Raw genomic sequence first — 15,987 nt, 5'->3', positions numbered from 1 at the left:
TCACATCTAAAACATTGTAACCCAGGAATGTTTAGCTGCCAGTCCTGTCCCTCAGACAACCAGGTTTCTATAATGGCAACAACATCATAATTCCATGTACTAATCCAGACACTTACGTTCATCCACTTTAACCATAATACTCCTGGCATTGAAATAAACATATTTCAGCCCATCAGTCCCACCCTGTTTATTAGCCTGCCCCTTGCTGTCCTTCCTTCCAGTCTTACTTGTCATACCATCTTTCTTGCTCTCAACCCTACCACCTATTGCCCTGCTGCTGTGGTTCCCATCCCCCGCCACTCTAGTTTAAACCCCCTCGAGTAGCACCAGCAAACCTCCTGGCGAGGATATTGGTCCCTCACCAGTTCAGATGCAAACTGTCTTGTTTGTACAGGTTCCATCTATCTTGGAAGAAAGCTCAATGATCCATAAATCTGAAGCCCTCCCTCCTGCATCAGCTCCCTGGCCACATATTGAACTGCACTATATATCCATTTCTCACCTCACTAAACGTAGCACAGGTAATAATCCTGAGATTACAACCCTGGAAGTCCTGCTGTTTAACTTTCTACCTAGCTCTCTCAAATCATTTAGCAAGATCTCATCCCTGCTCCTGCCTGTGTCATTGGTACCCTTCTGATTCTGAACCTGAAACAAAATTCTGGAGATATTCAGCAGATCAGGCAGCATCTACGGAGAAAGAAAGTAAGTTAATGTCTTAAGTCAATGACCCTTCAGAATAGAATTGTATAGGATTCTGATTTTTCCTTTTAGTTAGGATTAAAGAAAACTAGGTGATGACCACTGTTTCTAATATCATCGTTGACTTGGAAGTATGTCAAAAAAAAAACAAATGTATACAAAGCCATTGTGTGCTAAATTGAATCAGAAATGTCTTCAATACTGTCCTAGATTTTAAAACATAATAAGGAGCTCTGGGTTTCCTAGTTGTTGCATTTTCTTAGCTCTTCGAGTCTATACCAGCTCTCAGAACTTTCACACAAACCCACTTATTTTCCTGAAACCTATTCTTTGTCGTGCCATTAACAACACCCTAGGGTATTACACCAGGAGTTGGTTGCTTTACAAACAATACATCTTTGAGATATGGGAGGAAACCAGAGCATCCAGGGAAAACCCAAGGAGAACATAACATTCCATACAGCACCTGAGGTCAGAATCAAACCTGGGTTGCTGGAGCCATGAGAAAACTGCATGAGCTGCAATGCCAGTGGACACAAATATCATTAGTTTCTGCACCAATCTCACCAATGAGAATATTTCAGTTTTCTGAGTAGCGTCAGGCTAACCTAAAACACTTTTTTGTCAATCATACAAAAATGCAGTGCAATCAAAAGGAAGACTAATGATTGTGCCTTAGTATCGCTTTTCTCTGCTCTTCTTCACTAATGTAGAATGGAGTTCTTCTTATGCGGAAGGACATTTTGGCTGCTTGTCTTAATCTTCAAGGCATAAAAGAGGCTGCAGGGATTTGATATGTTTCCAGTGCATTAAGATGACAACATTTTGAATGAATAATTCAGATCAAACTAAGAAAAAAAATTAGTCTCCATAAATATTAATAATTGCAACTTTGGACTTTGCACATCTGTTAACTCAAGAATCCCCGCACCTACCTGCCTCCATCACCCACCCAACACCTCCCCTCCCACCCCCAAAAAAAACATTCTTTTGAGACAATGAAAGAGGTAGTGTTAGGTCTCTTGAAGAATATTAAGATGGAATAGACCCCAGGTTATTGAGGGAGGCAAGAGATGAGATTGCTGAGGCCTCGACTAAGATCATTGTGTCCTCTGTAGTCATGGGCAATGTCCTAGAGGACTGGCAAGCAGCTAATGTTCTATTATTCAAAAAGGGAAATGGGGATAATCCTGGAAACTATAGACCAGTGAGTCTTGCATCAGTGGATAGGATTCATGAGCATTTGGAAAACCATGGCCTAATTAGGTATAAGGTCAGCATTGCTTTGTGCGGCGCAAGTCACGTCTTACTAACATGATTGAATTTTTCGAGTAAGTGACAAAGGTGATCAATGAGGTGGAGTTGTGGATATTGTCTACATGGAATTTGGTAAGGTGTTTGACAAGGTCCCTCATGGTAGGCTCATCCAGAAGATTAAGATGCATGGGATTCACAGTGCCTTGGCTGTTTGGATCCAGAATTGGCTCGCCAAAAGAAGACGAGCATAGAGATCGACGGGACTTAGTCTAGCTGGAGGTCTGTGACTAGTGGTGTTCCACAGGGATCTGTACTGGGACCTCTGCTATTTTTGATATATATCAATGACTTGGATGAAAACATGGATGGGTGGATTAGTAGGTTCACAAACAATACAAATATTGGTGGCGTTATGGATAATGTAGAAGATTGCCAAAGGATACAGTGGGATATCAATCAGTTGCAGATATGGGCAGAGAAATGGCAGATAGTATTTAATCTGGGCAAGTGTGAGGTGTTGCACTTCAGGCGATCAAATATAAAGGGGCAGTACAGAGTTAATGGTAGGACCCATCAAAGTGTTGATGTATAGAGGGATCTTAGGGTCCAAGTCCTTAGCTCCCTGAAAGTGGCTGCACAGGTTGATTGGGTGATAAAGAAGGTGTGTGGCATGCTTGCCTTTATTATTCGAGGTATTGAGTTCAAGTGTCAGGAAGTTGTGTTGCAGCTTTATAAAACTCTGGTTAGGCCACATCTGGAGTATTATATTCAATTCTAGTCATTATAGGCAGGATATGGAGGCTTTGGAGAGGGTGCCGAAGAGGTTTACCAGGCTACTGCCTGGATTAGAGGGTATGTGCTGTGAGGAGAGGTTGGACAAACTTGAGTTGTTTTTTTTCTGAAGCAGCAGAGGTGAGGGGAGTCTTGATCGAAGTTTATAAATTTATGAGAAGCATAGACAGCCAGTATCCTTTTCCAAGGGTTGAAATGTCTAATACTAGAGGACATGCATTTAAGGTGAAAGGGAAAGCGTTCAAAGGACATGTGGGGAAGGTGTATTTTTTACATAGTGGTGGGTACCTGGAATGCGCTGCTAGGGGTGGTAGTGAAAGCAAAATGATGGAGGTATTCAAGAGGCTCTTAGATAGGCACATGAATGCACAGAGAATGGAGAGGTATGGACATTGTGTAGGCAGTAAGGATTAGTTTAGTCAAACGTTTAATGAGTTTGGCACATCATGGGCCAAAGAGCCAGTTCCTATGCTGTACTGTTCTATGTTCTAAAACAAGCCATTTGCTCCTGTGTAGTAATGTAAATGAGCAGTGGGATTCATTGGGTGTACCTTGCAGAGTCATAGTGATATATCACACCGAAATGAGCCATTTGGGCCACTGAGACCACATTAACCATTAACCACCCATTTACGTTAATCCCACATTAATCCCTTTTTTATTCTCCCCATTATTATCATCGCCTCATCCCAGATTCTCACTTATGTACACATTTGGGGCAATTTACAGTGGCTAATTATCCTTCCAGTCTGCATGTCTTTGGGATGTGAGAGGATACAGGAGCACCTGAACGAAACCCACACTGTCACAGGGAGAACTCCACACAGAACCCAGGGTCAGGATTGAACCCAGGTCCCTAGGGCTGTGAGGCAGTGGCTGTGGTTGCATCACTGTTTTGCAAATTTTTGTAAAGAGCACGAACAATGAAGGGAATATGGGAATCATGTTTTATCACATTTTGGGATTAAATGAGTTACATGAGAATTAACTTTTAATAAAAGAATGCAGTTTGTTGCTCCACTGTCATGCTATAGTTGTCAAGAATTTTCAGGCAGTAATCCTTCCAAAGGTTTCTAGGTGCTTGCCAGATAATTGTCAAAGAATGTTAAATTCATTGTAATTTGTGGGATTTATCATTAATAATTTCACCTATGTTAAATGTTAACTTTCATGGTCATTTGTAAATATGCAAGAAAATTGGCATTAGCATTAAATCAAGATTCTGGTTTTATGCACAATTGAGAATTCCCAGGAATCTTTGGAAATAGTAATTTCTTACTTTGATTAGTGCTACAGTACAAATGGTATAATCCTGGTTGGCTCAAGCTTTCTAAAGATTTCAGATATTTGGCCAGAAGGTATTGTAGAGTGTAGGCAACCCCATTGCAACAGCCATTCAGGTTACAGAAATTCCCTCTTACAGAATTCGCAAATCACTACCCAGAAATTTGCGATACGGAATTAAATTTGCTCTTGTAGAATTTATTTGGGGTGGTGGGGTGGAAGTAAACAAACACAAAATATTTTTTTTCCAACTTGCGTTTCTTGATGCATGTGCAGATGACAGCTTCTCATTACGGAAGATAACAATCCAGGTCATTTTCTCGTAATGTGATTCTTTCCCCCTGTTCCCACGTAGTGGGGGAGGAGTTGCCTGTAGCGTGTTGTAGCTAGAGTATCTGCATGACAGGCAAAAGACATTTTGAAGCTGAGAGGTAGCAAGCTGTTAGAAAGATGTGACTCCACTGCCAAAAGTGAAAGATGAGTTTGGAACAAGCATGGTGGAACTCTCTCCTCTTCTGAAACTTGGCTTGCTTTTAAAAGTAATTTTTTAATATAAAATTACACTTTTAGAACTGTGGGTTGTCAGCAGTAAGTTTCTATGAACACAACCCATGATTGATAACATTTGTATTCTCTTCATGTCTACAGCATAATGTATGCAGCTGTTAAAAATGATCTCCAGCTGGCCAGAACTTGTCACCATGGTGATCTGTCACTTTGTGTCCATATGTAAGCATGTTAAGTCAGCAGGTGTTCATGAACTCTTGTTTCCTTTGGAGATATTGTCATCAATTTTATTTTTGACATTGATTGTATGAATTTTTGCTACATCTACAAGGTGGGCAACTAAATCCTGATTTTTGTGCGGACAACTTGAATGCTTCTATGTGCATGTTTAAAAAGTATAAAATGCTGTGTGAGCAAAATAAATTGCATTATCCCAATGCAACTTGGATACTAGTGAACAGGTTGTGGGATTTAACATTTGATGATGTCAATAATATCAAGTAAGATTAAAATTCCAAGAATTGTAGCCAAGATTTGGTGAAGCTGCTAGATTAAATGTTCAGTGTGAGATGCACTTAAGTGTTTGGTGTATTGGTCATTTAATGTAGTTGGAATACAGTTCATCCACCTCAATTTGCTAGCCCTGCTGTTTTTAACTCTAAACACATTTCTTATCTTCTTGCTGAAAATTTCTGGGCACAATCCACACCATCATTCATACTACTCTATGCCTACAGTTGTATTAGAAGAATGATTGGATTCTCCATGTTCTGGGTGCCTTTCTCCACAGGAATCCAATCATTCACAACACTTTACAGATTGGATGCTTTATCTTTTGAGCCCAGTTTTTGCTCTAGGATCCAATATAAATTAACAACAAAACCTTCACATCCAGGATAAACAATGCGAGATTCTGCCTTCTGCTTTGCATTTTTCCCCTAAATATCTTTACAAAAAATTTTAAAATTACAGAACTGAGTACTTCCAGGAAGGTTTTGGATAAATATTAAATGGTTAACTCCACATTTCCTCCAAGATCACACAGCAAGAAGGCCACACGTGATCAAAATTGGGAGAGAACAATGAAGCTGAAAGATTGCCAGCTATCTGGTTTCTTCCAGGTGCACGATGGGCCAATCTTTAAAGTTTAAGTGAAACTAAAGTAACAAAAGTCATGGACAAATGCACATCATATAGTTATGCAGCTTAATAAGGTATGGTGTTTAGTTAATTTCATAAGTTGAACTTTTTTTATATCTTCCACAGAATGACTCTGATTTCCTAAACACAATCCATGAAGCTTATCTACAGATTCTTCTAAAGAACGTAGTTAACATTAAGTAATGAAGAGACATATGAGAGTGAACGTGTCTTCAAGTACAAATAATTAAAGGGTTGCCGCAATAAGCAACATGATACTGTGAGAATTCAACATTTACTTCACAATATTAATTGTCAATCTGTACATTTATATATTGTGACCATCAGGCTGTTTACATCTACAAAAATTGCTATTTCTGGTTTAAATATTGTAAGGACTTCTGTGAAAGAGTTTGCCAAAACACAAGTGCGTGTGCATATAGAGATGGTAACATCCTACTTTTAATGCCTTAAGCTACAGTGCAGCTGATCAGCAATAGATGTTTCACTTGTTTTGTCTTTTTCTTTTTCTGTAAGAAACATTAGTAAAATTACTTGATTTTTACATAAGTCTCACTTGTTCCTGTTTGAAAATGTGTCAATGGCTTTGTCACCTTTTAATGCATAAAATAAGCATTCGATTGAGTTTTTCTGTTTTAAAGGTATGACAGTGTTTTAAGAGCAATAATGTGTTATTGCTTAGATGCAGAGGAAGGTGTTTTAATCATTTATTTTAAACATTTTCCAATTAATTTGAAATACTATACAAATTTGTGTAGAAATGACAGAATTGTCCTATAAATAAAGGTAAATGACAAAGTAAACAAGATACTAGCATAAATATGTGGATGGCAACTAAATTTCTCTCCAAATAATTGAGTGTCATCTCTTCAACACTGTCCCTGAATGCTTATTTTGCATTGTAGATTCAGTTATAGATTTAAACAGCGACAATGACATAAGCAGAGTTCAAAGTTACACCATGCTCTAAAAATTAAACTTACCCTTCTTTTGTTGCATTTTATCATCAGTTTCATTTGTTTATTTTGATTATAAAGATTTTTTTGGGGATCAAGCTTGTACCCAGTTTCAACATCACCTCCTGACTTTGTGGATAAACTGGCAGTTTAACATGTGTTTTGGTACAAACAATCAAAAATACATTTTCATAGTTCCTATGATAAATGCATAAAATTGCATGGTTTGTAATAGCCAAATTGAACCCTAATTTTCCCACCAAACTAAGTATTTTAGTCACTTGTGGTCATTGATTTTCAAAATAGTTAATTTGTATATCATTTTGCAACATGTTTAAGTTAATCAAAGCTACAAGTCGAAGTATGTGCACGAGAGATTTTCAATGTAAAGAGGTGATGTGTACTAATTTCTTTTGTGTAGAATATTCAATTAGTGACTGTCTATTCATGGTCTTGCATAAAGACAGTATATTACTGTTAAATTTAATTGATAAAGTGAAACGAAGACTTCAGCTTGAACAGTGTCTAGCTGCATGTATGTCATTTGCTCAATAAACTTTAAACCATTTTGCTATCATATTGACGTTGGCTTTCTTTAGTTAAAATCCAAAGATAGGATAATGTTTTTAGGTTTGTATGAGCTTTATAACTCATTACTTGAAGTTTAGTGAGTTGATAGTTATGATAACGTTAATTAGATAATTGATAGGACTTTACTACTTGTCTGCTTTTAATAGATTGCAAATGTAAAGTTAGCCTTCTAATTTTAGTTTTTTTTTCCTATTAATTGATCTTCATGTCCTTGCCATTCCCCAGGTTTTCCTTTTCCCAGCACAGGTTTCATTCCATATTTAGAGGCCCACGCTGGTCCCATGTCCCTGCCAGTGCTGTGCTGTGAACAGCCATGTTGAAGTACATAACAGCAATCCATGGTAGGATGTGCCTGTACCTGTTGTAACTCCCCGTACTGAAAAATTAGAACCATCTTTGCATTCTGTAGCACAACGTATCAATCTCCATTCCTCCTCAATCTTCACATAATTGTGGTTTGCAGTTCATATGTGAAATGTATGCCATGTTTAGTGGACTTTCACATTTTGTGTATTTTCTTTTAAAGATGCTGTGGATTAATGGTGCTTTGAACTAATTCATCTTTTTGTATTTCTGCAAGTATATTTTTGTAATAAATTTAAGGTGTTTTTGACATTGACAAACTGCAATGGTTCATGATTTTTAAATAACCAATATATTAAATTATTTTGCCATGATCCTATGAATTCTAATTTGTCAAACCACCTGGTTTTGTTTTAATGGCTCAATGTTCTGATCACATCCCATGTTAGTCAAGTGGCATGAGACTACTTCAAGGAAAGAAGCTTATTCTATTTGGAATCTGCACTGAATGCAGTAATTGCAGTCCAATATGGAACAAACTCTTTTTGTTCACCTGAATGTGGAACATCACTAGCAATGTTGGAATTTATTGTCCACTAATTGTTGCTGAATTGAGGAGGCAATTACAAATGGGTCTTCAGTCATGTGTGGGCCAGACAATGGCAAATATCCATCCTTGAAGAATGTTTGTAAACCAGTTGAGTTTTTGACAGTCTGGTAACTTCATGATTGCCATAACTGATGTTAGCATTTCTTAAATTCCATATTTATTTTTCCTTGAATTTAAATCCCCAGTTGCCATCGAGTCTCTGGATCATGGATCCAGAACTCTGGCTGTAATCCAATAACTGAAACAATTGGCTACCCTACTCCTCCATTTAAAATTTGTTTTTAATTTTCTTACTGGGTCTTCAACATTCAAGTTTAGCATTTTGCTGAGCTTCAATGGAGCAGATGTGAACCAACATAAGTCATGCCCATCTGCTATTGTGCAGAAACATTCTGAAACATTTAATGTAGCAACTATTTGAACAGGACCATCAGATAGAAGTGATGGATAAAAATTAACTGAAGCATTTTCTATGATGGATTCCAAGTTTTTTATTACATGCATATCGCTTGCACATCAGCTAATTTAAGGAGAGCTCCTGCCAACTTTTGTACACACATCAAATGTCACTGAAAAAATTGGAGAGCTTCTCTGAGCACTTTGTTCAAGCATATCTTGTTGTTTACTAGGTTCTATTAAATTCAAAAGGTAAATAATGACTAAAAATTTTCCACCATTGTCACGTTTAGTGTTTATTGACTTGAAGTTCAATGTAACAAGAAAGATGAAGTGCAGACTGGTGCACCTAGTAATGCACCTTCACTATTTAACCAGACGTGGTGCAAAGCTACACCAGGTAAGCTTGCTTTTTTAGAGCAATGCCTTAGTTTGGTGTTAGTTACCTTTTAATGATTTTTAAAAAAGCTGACTACCACATTCCATGTGTTTAACAAGCATGCATAGACTTTGCCAATTGATCAGTAATGCAAACAGTGAAAAAATGACTTTTTCCACTTGGTTTACTAGAAACTGCTGATATTTCATGTCATGCATTGTAGATGAAAATACAATAAGCCTGAATTCTCATTGCTGGGAAATTGTTTACTTAATGCTTCATATGAATGTGTGGAATCTGATTTTAGCGTAGTAGGTGATGGGAAAGATAACCAAGCCTGAGAGTTTTTTGTTCTATCTTAAGTAAACAAATCATGGAATCATTATGGCATGGGAAGAAGATGATTGGCCCTTCAAGTCCACACTGGCTCCTTGTGGGGCAATCCAGTCAGTCCCCATTCTCCCTGTTGTCTAGCAAATTATTTTTCCTTACCTCCTTCCCCCACCCACTCTGGTAAGCAGGCCCTTGAACCATCTGTTTAATGTGTATGGCTTCTCACTATTTATCCCATCTAAGCCTATCATGATAGAGTATACCTCTATCAAATCTCTTATCAACCAAGAAAAACAACTCTGGCTGATGTTCCAATTCACGTCCAATTGATGTTTTATTATGGTTCAATGAAATCTCCTTGGTTTTGTTGCTTATGTCTCTATGAAGTCCAGGTTTCCATATGCTTTACAGACTCTCCAAATATTCCTGCTGCTTTCAGAGACTTCTGCACAAACATACCCAGGTTACTCTGCTCTTCCATTCTTTTAGTATTGTGCAATTTAGTTTATTGTCGCTCCTCACTTACTACAAAAATGCATCCGTTCACATTTCTATGTATTAGATTTGATTATCGCTTGTCTGCCCATTTTCCTTGGCCAATTCATGTTCTCTTGAACTTAATTAGTATCCACCTCACTTGGTTACACTTCCAATGTTCTTCCCAAAGGTAGAGGGGAGTATTATTTTCCTTAAAGAAAATTCTCAGAACGTGCTTAGTTTTGACTCACTTTGTTTTTGCCCTTTTGACTTGATTTGCTGTTTTTTATCTTGGAGGCAAAGTGTGGATTTGGAAGTGAAATTAAGGAAGTGTGTATAATAGGATAGGTCTATTCCTTATCTTTCAGTCATCTTTGTGCTAATGATTCACTAATTCACTTTGAATTTTGTACATTTGCCCTCATCTTTTGCTTATAAGTGGTAGCTGGTAAGTGACGTAGTGCAATGGTAAAAAGCTGCATTTTCCTTTGAGTATGGACAGTCCTCATCGTCCACTGAAATATTACCTCATTCCTGCCTGGTCCACTACTTTTTAAGGCTATCCTTCCCCATCCCATCACCTATTTGCCCTTGATGACCCACCTCCTCTTCCCTTTTCCTCTTTCATTATCCCCTTAACTCTCTAATTTCTGATCCTGTTCCGTAGCTATAAATTTCATCCATCCTGACCCAAAGATCAATTTACCAACAAAAATCTGCAAAATCTTAAGTACGTTCTTAGACAAATTGCAAGCATGTCAACTTATTCAGAAGTGTAGCACAGCCCAGTCTGGCCACTGCAGGCAGGCACATGATGGGTGGGTGGAGAACCAATTTAACAGATGGATCAAACAATTACATGCAATGAATGTGATGGGTGAATGAAGTTATTCAGAAATTCAGTGGCAGTTAATGGGTTGTGACAATACTCAATAAAGATACAGTTCTCTTCCTCCAATGCCACTAGAACAAACTAAAGTGAAAATAGATCCTAAAGTGGAGCAACTATATCTAGTGTTTCAAAACTAAAATATGTTGTAAAATAATAAAATGCTGTGTAATGAATTGATCTGTATGAATGGTATGCAAGACAAGTTTTTCACTGTATCATGGTACATGTTACAATAATAAATCAATCCACTAAAAGCCTGAAAGCAAGTATCACCAGCCTCAAAGAAAGCTTCTATCCCACTGTTACAAGACTATTGAACAGACCTCTTGGACATTAAAATGGACTCTTGACCTCAGTCTACATTGTCATAGCCTTGCACCTTATTGTCTGCCTGAACTGCACTTTCTCTGGAACTGTAATACTTTATTCTACATTATGTTATTGTTTTCCCTTGTAGTACCTCAATGTAATGATGTGATGAAATGATCTGTATGGATGGCATGCAAAACAAAATTTTTCACTACCTTGGTACATGTGACAATAATAAACCAATTTACGGCATCCATGCATGCATTGTACTAAAAGTAGTTCTCAGATAATCTGCCTGAATGTGATGCAAAATCATGATGCAGGAAAACAGACAGATGGAAACTTCATTCACGTTACAAGAATTCAAATGCACTATATAAATAATTTGGGATTGTGTCCAAAAACTGTTCATGTTGCCAATGGAACATTTGCTTGTGGAGTGAACAGCTAGTCAGTAGAGACCTTAGTATTATAGTTGGGATTTTGTTAGAACCTGAAGCCTTCATATTTAGTATACTTTCTGATAATGAAACTGCTTGAATCTGTTCATGGTTGGATGTGGGATAGCATAGTTATAGCTTCACTGTATTGGTGCCTTGTTCAAGGATACTTGCACCCTGAACTTCTGCACTTCACATTATACCAGGATTAGTCCCTGAGGGGATAGAGGTGGAAAACTGGAAAGGTTACAGATTACTGTGGTAAATAATTCTGTTGCTACTGATTGCCTGGATGTTTCAGAGATGTTTCCTGTCTGATAAAGCAATAATGCATGAAATATGACTTCATACTTTGTTAGAATTACACTGTTCAGATGTGACTGATTTACTGCATTGCAGAGTAGAAAAAGCAGATATTCTAACTGAAGTTAAAGAAGAAATAAATTTGTAGCCTGGTGGTGTTTCTTTCAGAAACTTGATCAGAGTGCAGTTAAGTCACCTTTAAAATGTTATTTGGATCTGGTGGATGAGATGGTCTTAATTTTGCGCCACATACGAGGTGAAGATTCTTTGAGCTTTAATGAAGTAAATCGACCTCCTTTGTTCTCAATTAAGCAATGTCCATTCCTTGTTGGGTAAGGTGAAACCAAAGGGTTTAATTGTTGGACCAAATGGTTATTTTGTTCCTGCTTTTTACCTGCGAACACCTGAAATGAAATCATATCCAAGTATAGCGTATGTCTAGAACGGGTGAGGGAATTTCAATGGCTTTTCAAGGATGTTGTTAAGGAATGGTTGGCAGGTATATTAGAGATTTGTTTTTATAATCATGTTTTATTATGACGGAAGGTAAACAGATCAAGTTCCCCTCCTCCATGCACTTCTGTCACCATCTCATAACGTGATCTAGAAACAAATTGAGAACTATCAGGACTGCTCCTAGGTAATTGCAAATATCTTAGAAACGGGATGATGATTTGAGAGTCTGCAATGTTGGATGAATGATATTAATTATGCATAATTATCTCAAACTGATAAATCCCTCACCTTTTTTGCTCTGCTATTTTTAAACTTGGTTGCTTTTTATTTTTAATGACAGGCTTGCTGGAGCACTAGGATTCCACAAATTATTTATAGACAACTGGCTAGTGGTGATAGGTATTGAAGTAGAAGGTGGAGTTTCGCTGCAAGTACAGATTGCCAAAATCATTGTGATTCAAGTCCCACTATACCAAATGAGGAAAATGAATTTGGTGTCTGAGTCACTGGTCTAGTGTATTAAACACTAGTTTCTGTAGCATGAAGTATGCCTTGGAGCGAAGGATCTTTCCCTGCATGTGCTTCTTTGTCCTCCTTTTGTGTTATAGAATTTCAGAGATGCTGCATTCCACTTTCTGAATGGTACACTCTGCAAACACAATCCCCGTTGATGGAAACCTTAGGAGTAGTTGATTGCCTACCGTCATGTGGGCTGCTTTGTACTAGAAGGCTCTGAGCTATTTGACTACACTCATTCAGGTAAGTGGAGACCACTTGATCACATTCTTGACTTGTGCTTTGTCAGTGCTGAAAGAGTTTCCAGGAGTTGGGAAGAATATCTCGCTGCAGCCTGCTTAGGAAATTACGGTATTTATGGCTGGTCCAGTTAACAGTGATGCATGTTAAGTTTATGGTGAGAAATCAGATAATAAGAACATCAAGAATGGAAGTAAGCCATGCAAACCATGGGTCTACTCCACCATTCAATAAGATAATGATCTTGTGTCTCCTCAGCTTTGCTGCTCAATGTCCATATCTCTTTGATTCCCTTGGTAGATTCGCCAAAAACTGTGCTGCATTGCACCTGGCCTCCCCGCCATTGGGGTAGGTTGGTGCTCGGTTCAGCCAACATGCCCTTGCCGTGTTCAAGGGGCTTTGGAGGTGTTACAGGTTAGGGTTATTAGAGATGCATTGCCTTTTGTGGCACAAATATTACCACATCAACCTCTGCCGGAACATTATCCAGATCAGGCAGAGGGGGCATGGGTGGCTTCATAATCCTAGAAGCTGCTAGAGAGCAACAGAAAGCTGCAATAACTAATGATAGAAGGTAAATTATCAATTAAATAACTGAAGATGACTGGGTCTATGAATATCTTAAGGGACTTGTGCAGCAATATCTTAAAATTATTGGCTTCCAACAATCACACCATTTTTTGTGCTAACTATGGCCTCAGCACCACCCCTTACTCTCTTTCTCTCATTCTAGTCATTAACTTTACTACTGGGCCATACTTGATCAGATTATGATCAAACCTATCACTCTCACCAAACCTTACAAATTCAATTCTTTTGACCATGTTGGACCAAGACTGTAATCAGGATTGTAGCCAAGTTGCTCTGGTAGAGTGTGACTGAGCATCATTATCTTGCACACTTCTATCAAATCGTTCTGGTGGAAAAACACTGCTCAATTTCTGAGTCAATGACCCTTTTCATCACTCAGTTAATTAATCTACTTTCAATGGGGCAATAATTAGCTAGTTTGGATCTCTCCTGGTTTTTGTGGACAGGTCATGCCGAGACAATGTTGCATGCATGCAGAAGCAAGAGTTGGGAGCTGCACTAGGGCTGGCACAGAAGTATGGCCATTTCTTGATTGCAAGTCTAACTTTAATCTGGGATGTTATAGGACTCCATGGCCATTCCTATATCCAATATACTCGGCCATTTCTTGATTTCATATGGAATGAGTCAAATGTGGCTTTTGTGGGAACTTCAGGAGGATGCCAGGATGGATAATCCACTTTGCTATTCTCACTGAATGTGGTCATGAACTCTCCACCCTTGCCTTTTGCTCTCACAAGCTAAGCACTGCAGACACTAGGGACAGAATGCTTACAGAGCTGCCTCCTTGCTTCATTTGTTTGTTCTGCCGCATCCAGTTATTCAGAGCCTAGCGCTACTCCTGATGTGCTTTGATATTTTTCATTGAACCAAGATTAGCCTCATAGGTAGAGTGAGGAAAATGTTAGTCACAAAGTTGCAGATTGTGATGGAATATAATTCAGGAGCTTCAAAAGTACCACTTTATTGCCCATTTTTGTATTGGTAGTTCTGTTCTCACTTTATAAGGTGAACGTGTCTTATGTTATGAGGGTGTCTGAAGATAGCTCTTTGTCTCCATGTGCACAGCGCAGAATTTGTAGAATATTCTACAAATATTGTCATGAATAGATTCATCTATGACAGGTAGTTTAGTAAGGATAAGGTAAAGAAGATTTCTCCCTTATGTTGTTTCTCCCATTGCTTACTAAATGCCAGTATGGCAGCTACATCTTTCAGAGCTCAGTCAATAGTTGTACTACTGAGCTGCTAAAGTCCCTCCCCCCCAGAATACATTATGTCCTTGCTGCCCTTAACACTTCCAATTGTGTTCAATATACTTGCTCATCAGCTGAGGGTGGGTAATATCTGGTATTTAGCAGGAGTTTTCATGCCTACATCTTAATGCTGTAAGATTTCATGGGGTCTGGAATTGTTTTCAGGAATCCATCCCGACTGTGCTTCTACCTCTGGTGACAATGGAGTCTAAGTCATTGGATGGAAGGTTTTGATTTATATGTCAAAATGTTGCCTTAACTCAGTGGTTTTCAACCTTTTTCATGCTACGACCCCCCAGAACATGTCCTTGTTAGATGGCAGACCCCCAAAGCCCACAAAATCAAACAATCGATAATTCATGCATACAACACTTAAATTACTGCACATAGGCCCTGTTGAAATAGTGACTATTTCAATCACCGATAATTACCAGCGGTTTCTTTCAGTGTTCAGTTCAATGTGAAGGTTGTGCCTGTTTTGCACTGCAGTTTGTCCAAACGTGGTGGTATGTGTGACAAACATATGCATATGTCATCCTCAATATTCAGTCTTGATCTGTATTTGGTTTTCATGGCAGTGACTGCAAAAAATGCTATTTCCCACGAGTAAGTGGTTGCAAATGGTAACAGAACATTGACAGCTTTACCGGACAGCAGTGGATACTCCTGGGAACATGCTATCCAGAACGACAACAGTGACATTCGGTTGAACTGCAAGCGCAAAGTCCTGTCAGATGACAGTTCAGCCAATTCTTTTTGTTCACATCCAGTTAAATCAGTAAGCATGCATTCAAATGGATTTCGAATCCAATCAAACATGCTCGTGTCATCGTCGCAGAAATACTCATGGAAATAACGTGACAGCTGTTGAATATGGTTCAAAACCGTGCTCGCAATGGTCTCTGTCTTAGTCTCGTTCACTGTCAGAAAGTCAGCCAGCAACGGAAACATATCATAGACGCCTTGCTCGTATCTTCCCCTCTAGATACGGAGTTTTTTCTGGAAGGCATTGATTTTGTTATCATTTGAGCCAGGTCCTTGCAATGATAGATTTAAGCTGTTCAAAATGTTGAAAATATCTGCAAGATAAGCTAATCTGGCAACCCACGTCTCATCTGTCAAGAACTGTGCCAATGATCCGTTATGCTCATTTAGAAAAATGAGCAGTTCATCTCGCAATGCATATACACGCTGCACAACACAGCCTAGTGACAGCCATCTGACTTCTGTATGTAG

The 15,987-nt window shown here is 38.5% G+C and overlaps 1 protein-coding gene across 3 annotated transcripts in view; it reads left to right on the top strand.

Annotated features, from left to right (window-relative positions):
• dcp1a (decapping mRNA 1A) overlaps window positions 1-7,614 on the top strand; it is a 64,509-nt gene extending 56,895 nt beyond the window's left edge. For all 3 annotated transcript variants that reach the window (XM_052018836.1, XM_052018839.1, XM_052018838.1), the window contains exon 10: window positions 5,809-7,614. In XM_052018836.1, the coding sequence (XP_051874796.1) occupies window positions 5,809-5,886 (78 nt within the window). In that variant the 3' untranslated portion in view covers window positions 5,887-7,614. The remainder of the gene's footprint in view (window positions 1-5,808) is intronic.
• Window positions 7,615-15,987: the final 8,373 nt, after the last annotated feature.

The sequence above is a fragment of the Pristis pectinata genome, chromosome 6 (genome assembly GCF_009764475.1).
Source record: "Pristis pectinata isolate sPriPec2 chromosome 6, sPriPec2.1.pri, whole genome shotgun sequence".
In the NCBI taxonomy this organism is placed as follows: domain Eukaryota; kingdom Metazoa; phylum Chordata; class Chondrichthyes; order Rhinopristiformes; family Pristidae; genus Pristis; species Pristis pectinata.
This window is presented reverse-complemented; position numbering and strand designations above follow the sequence as displayed.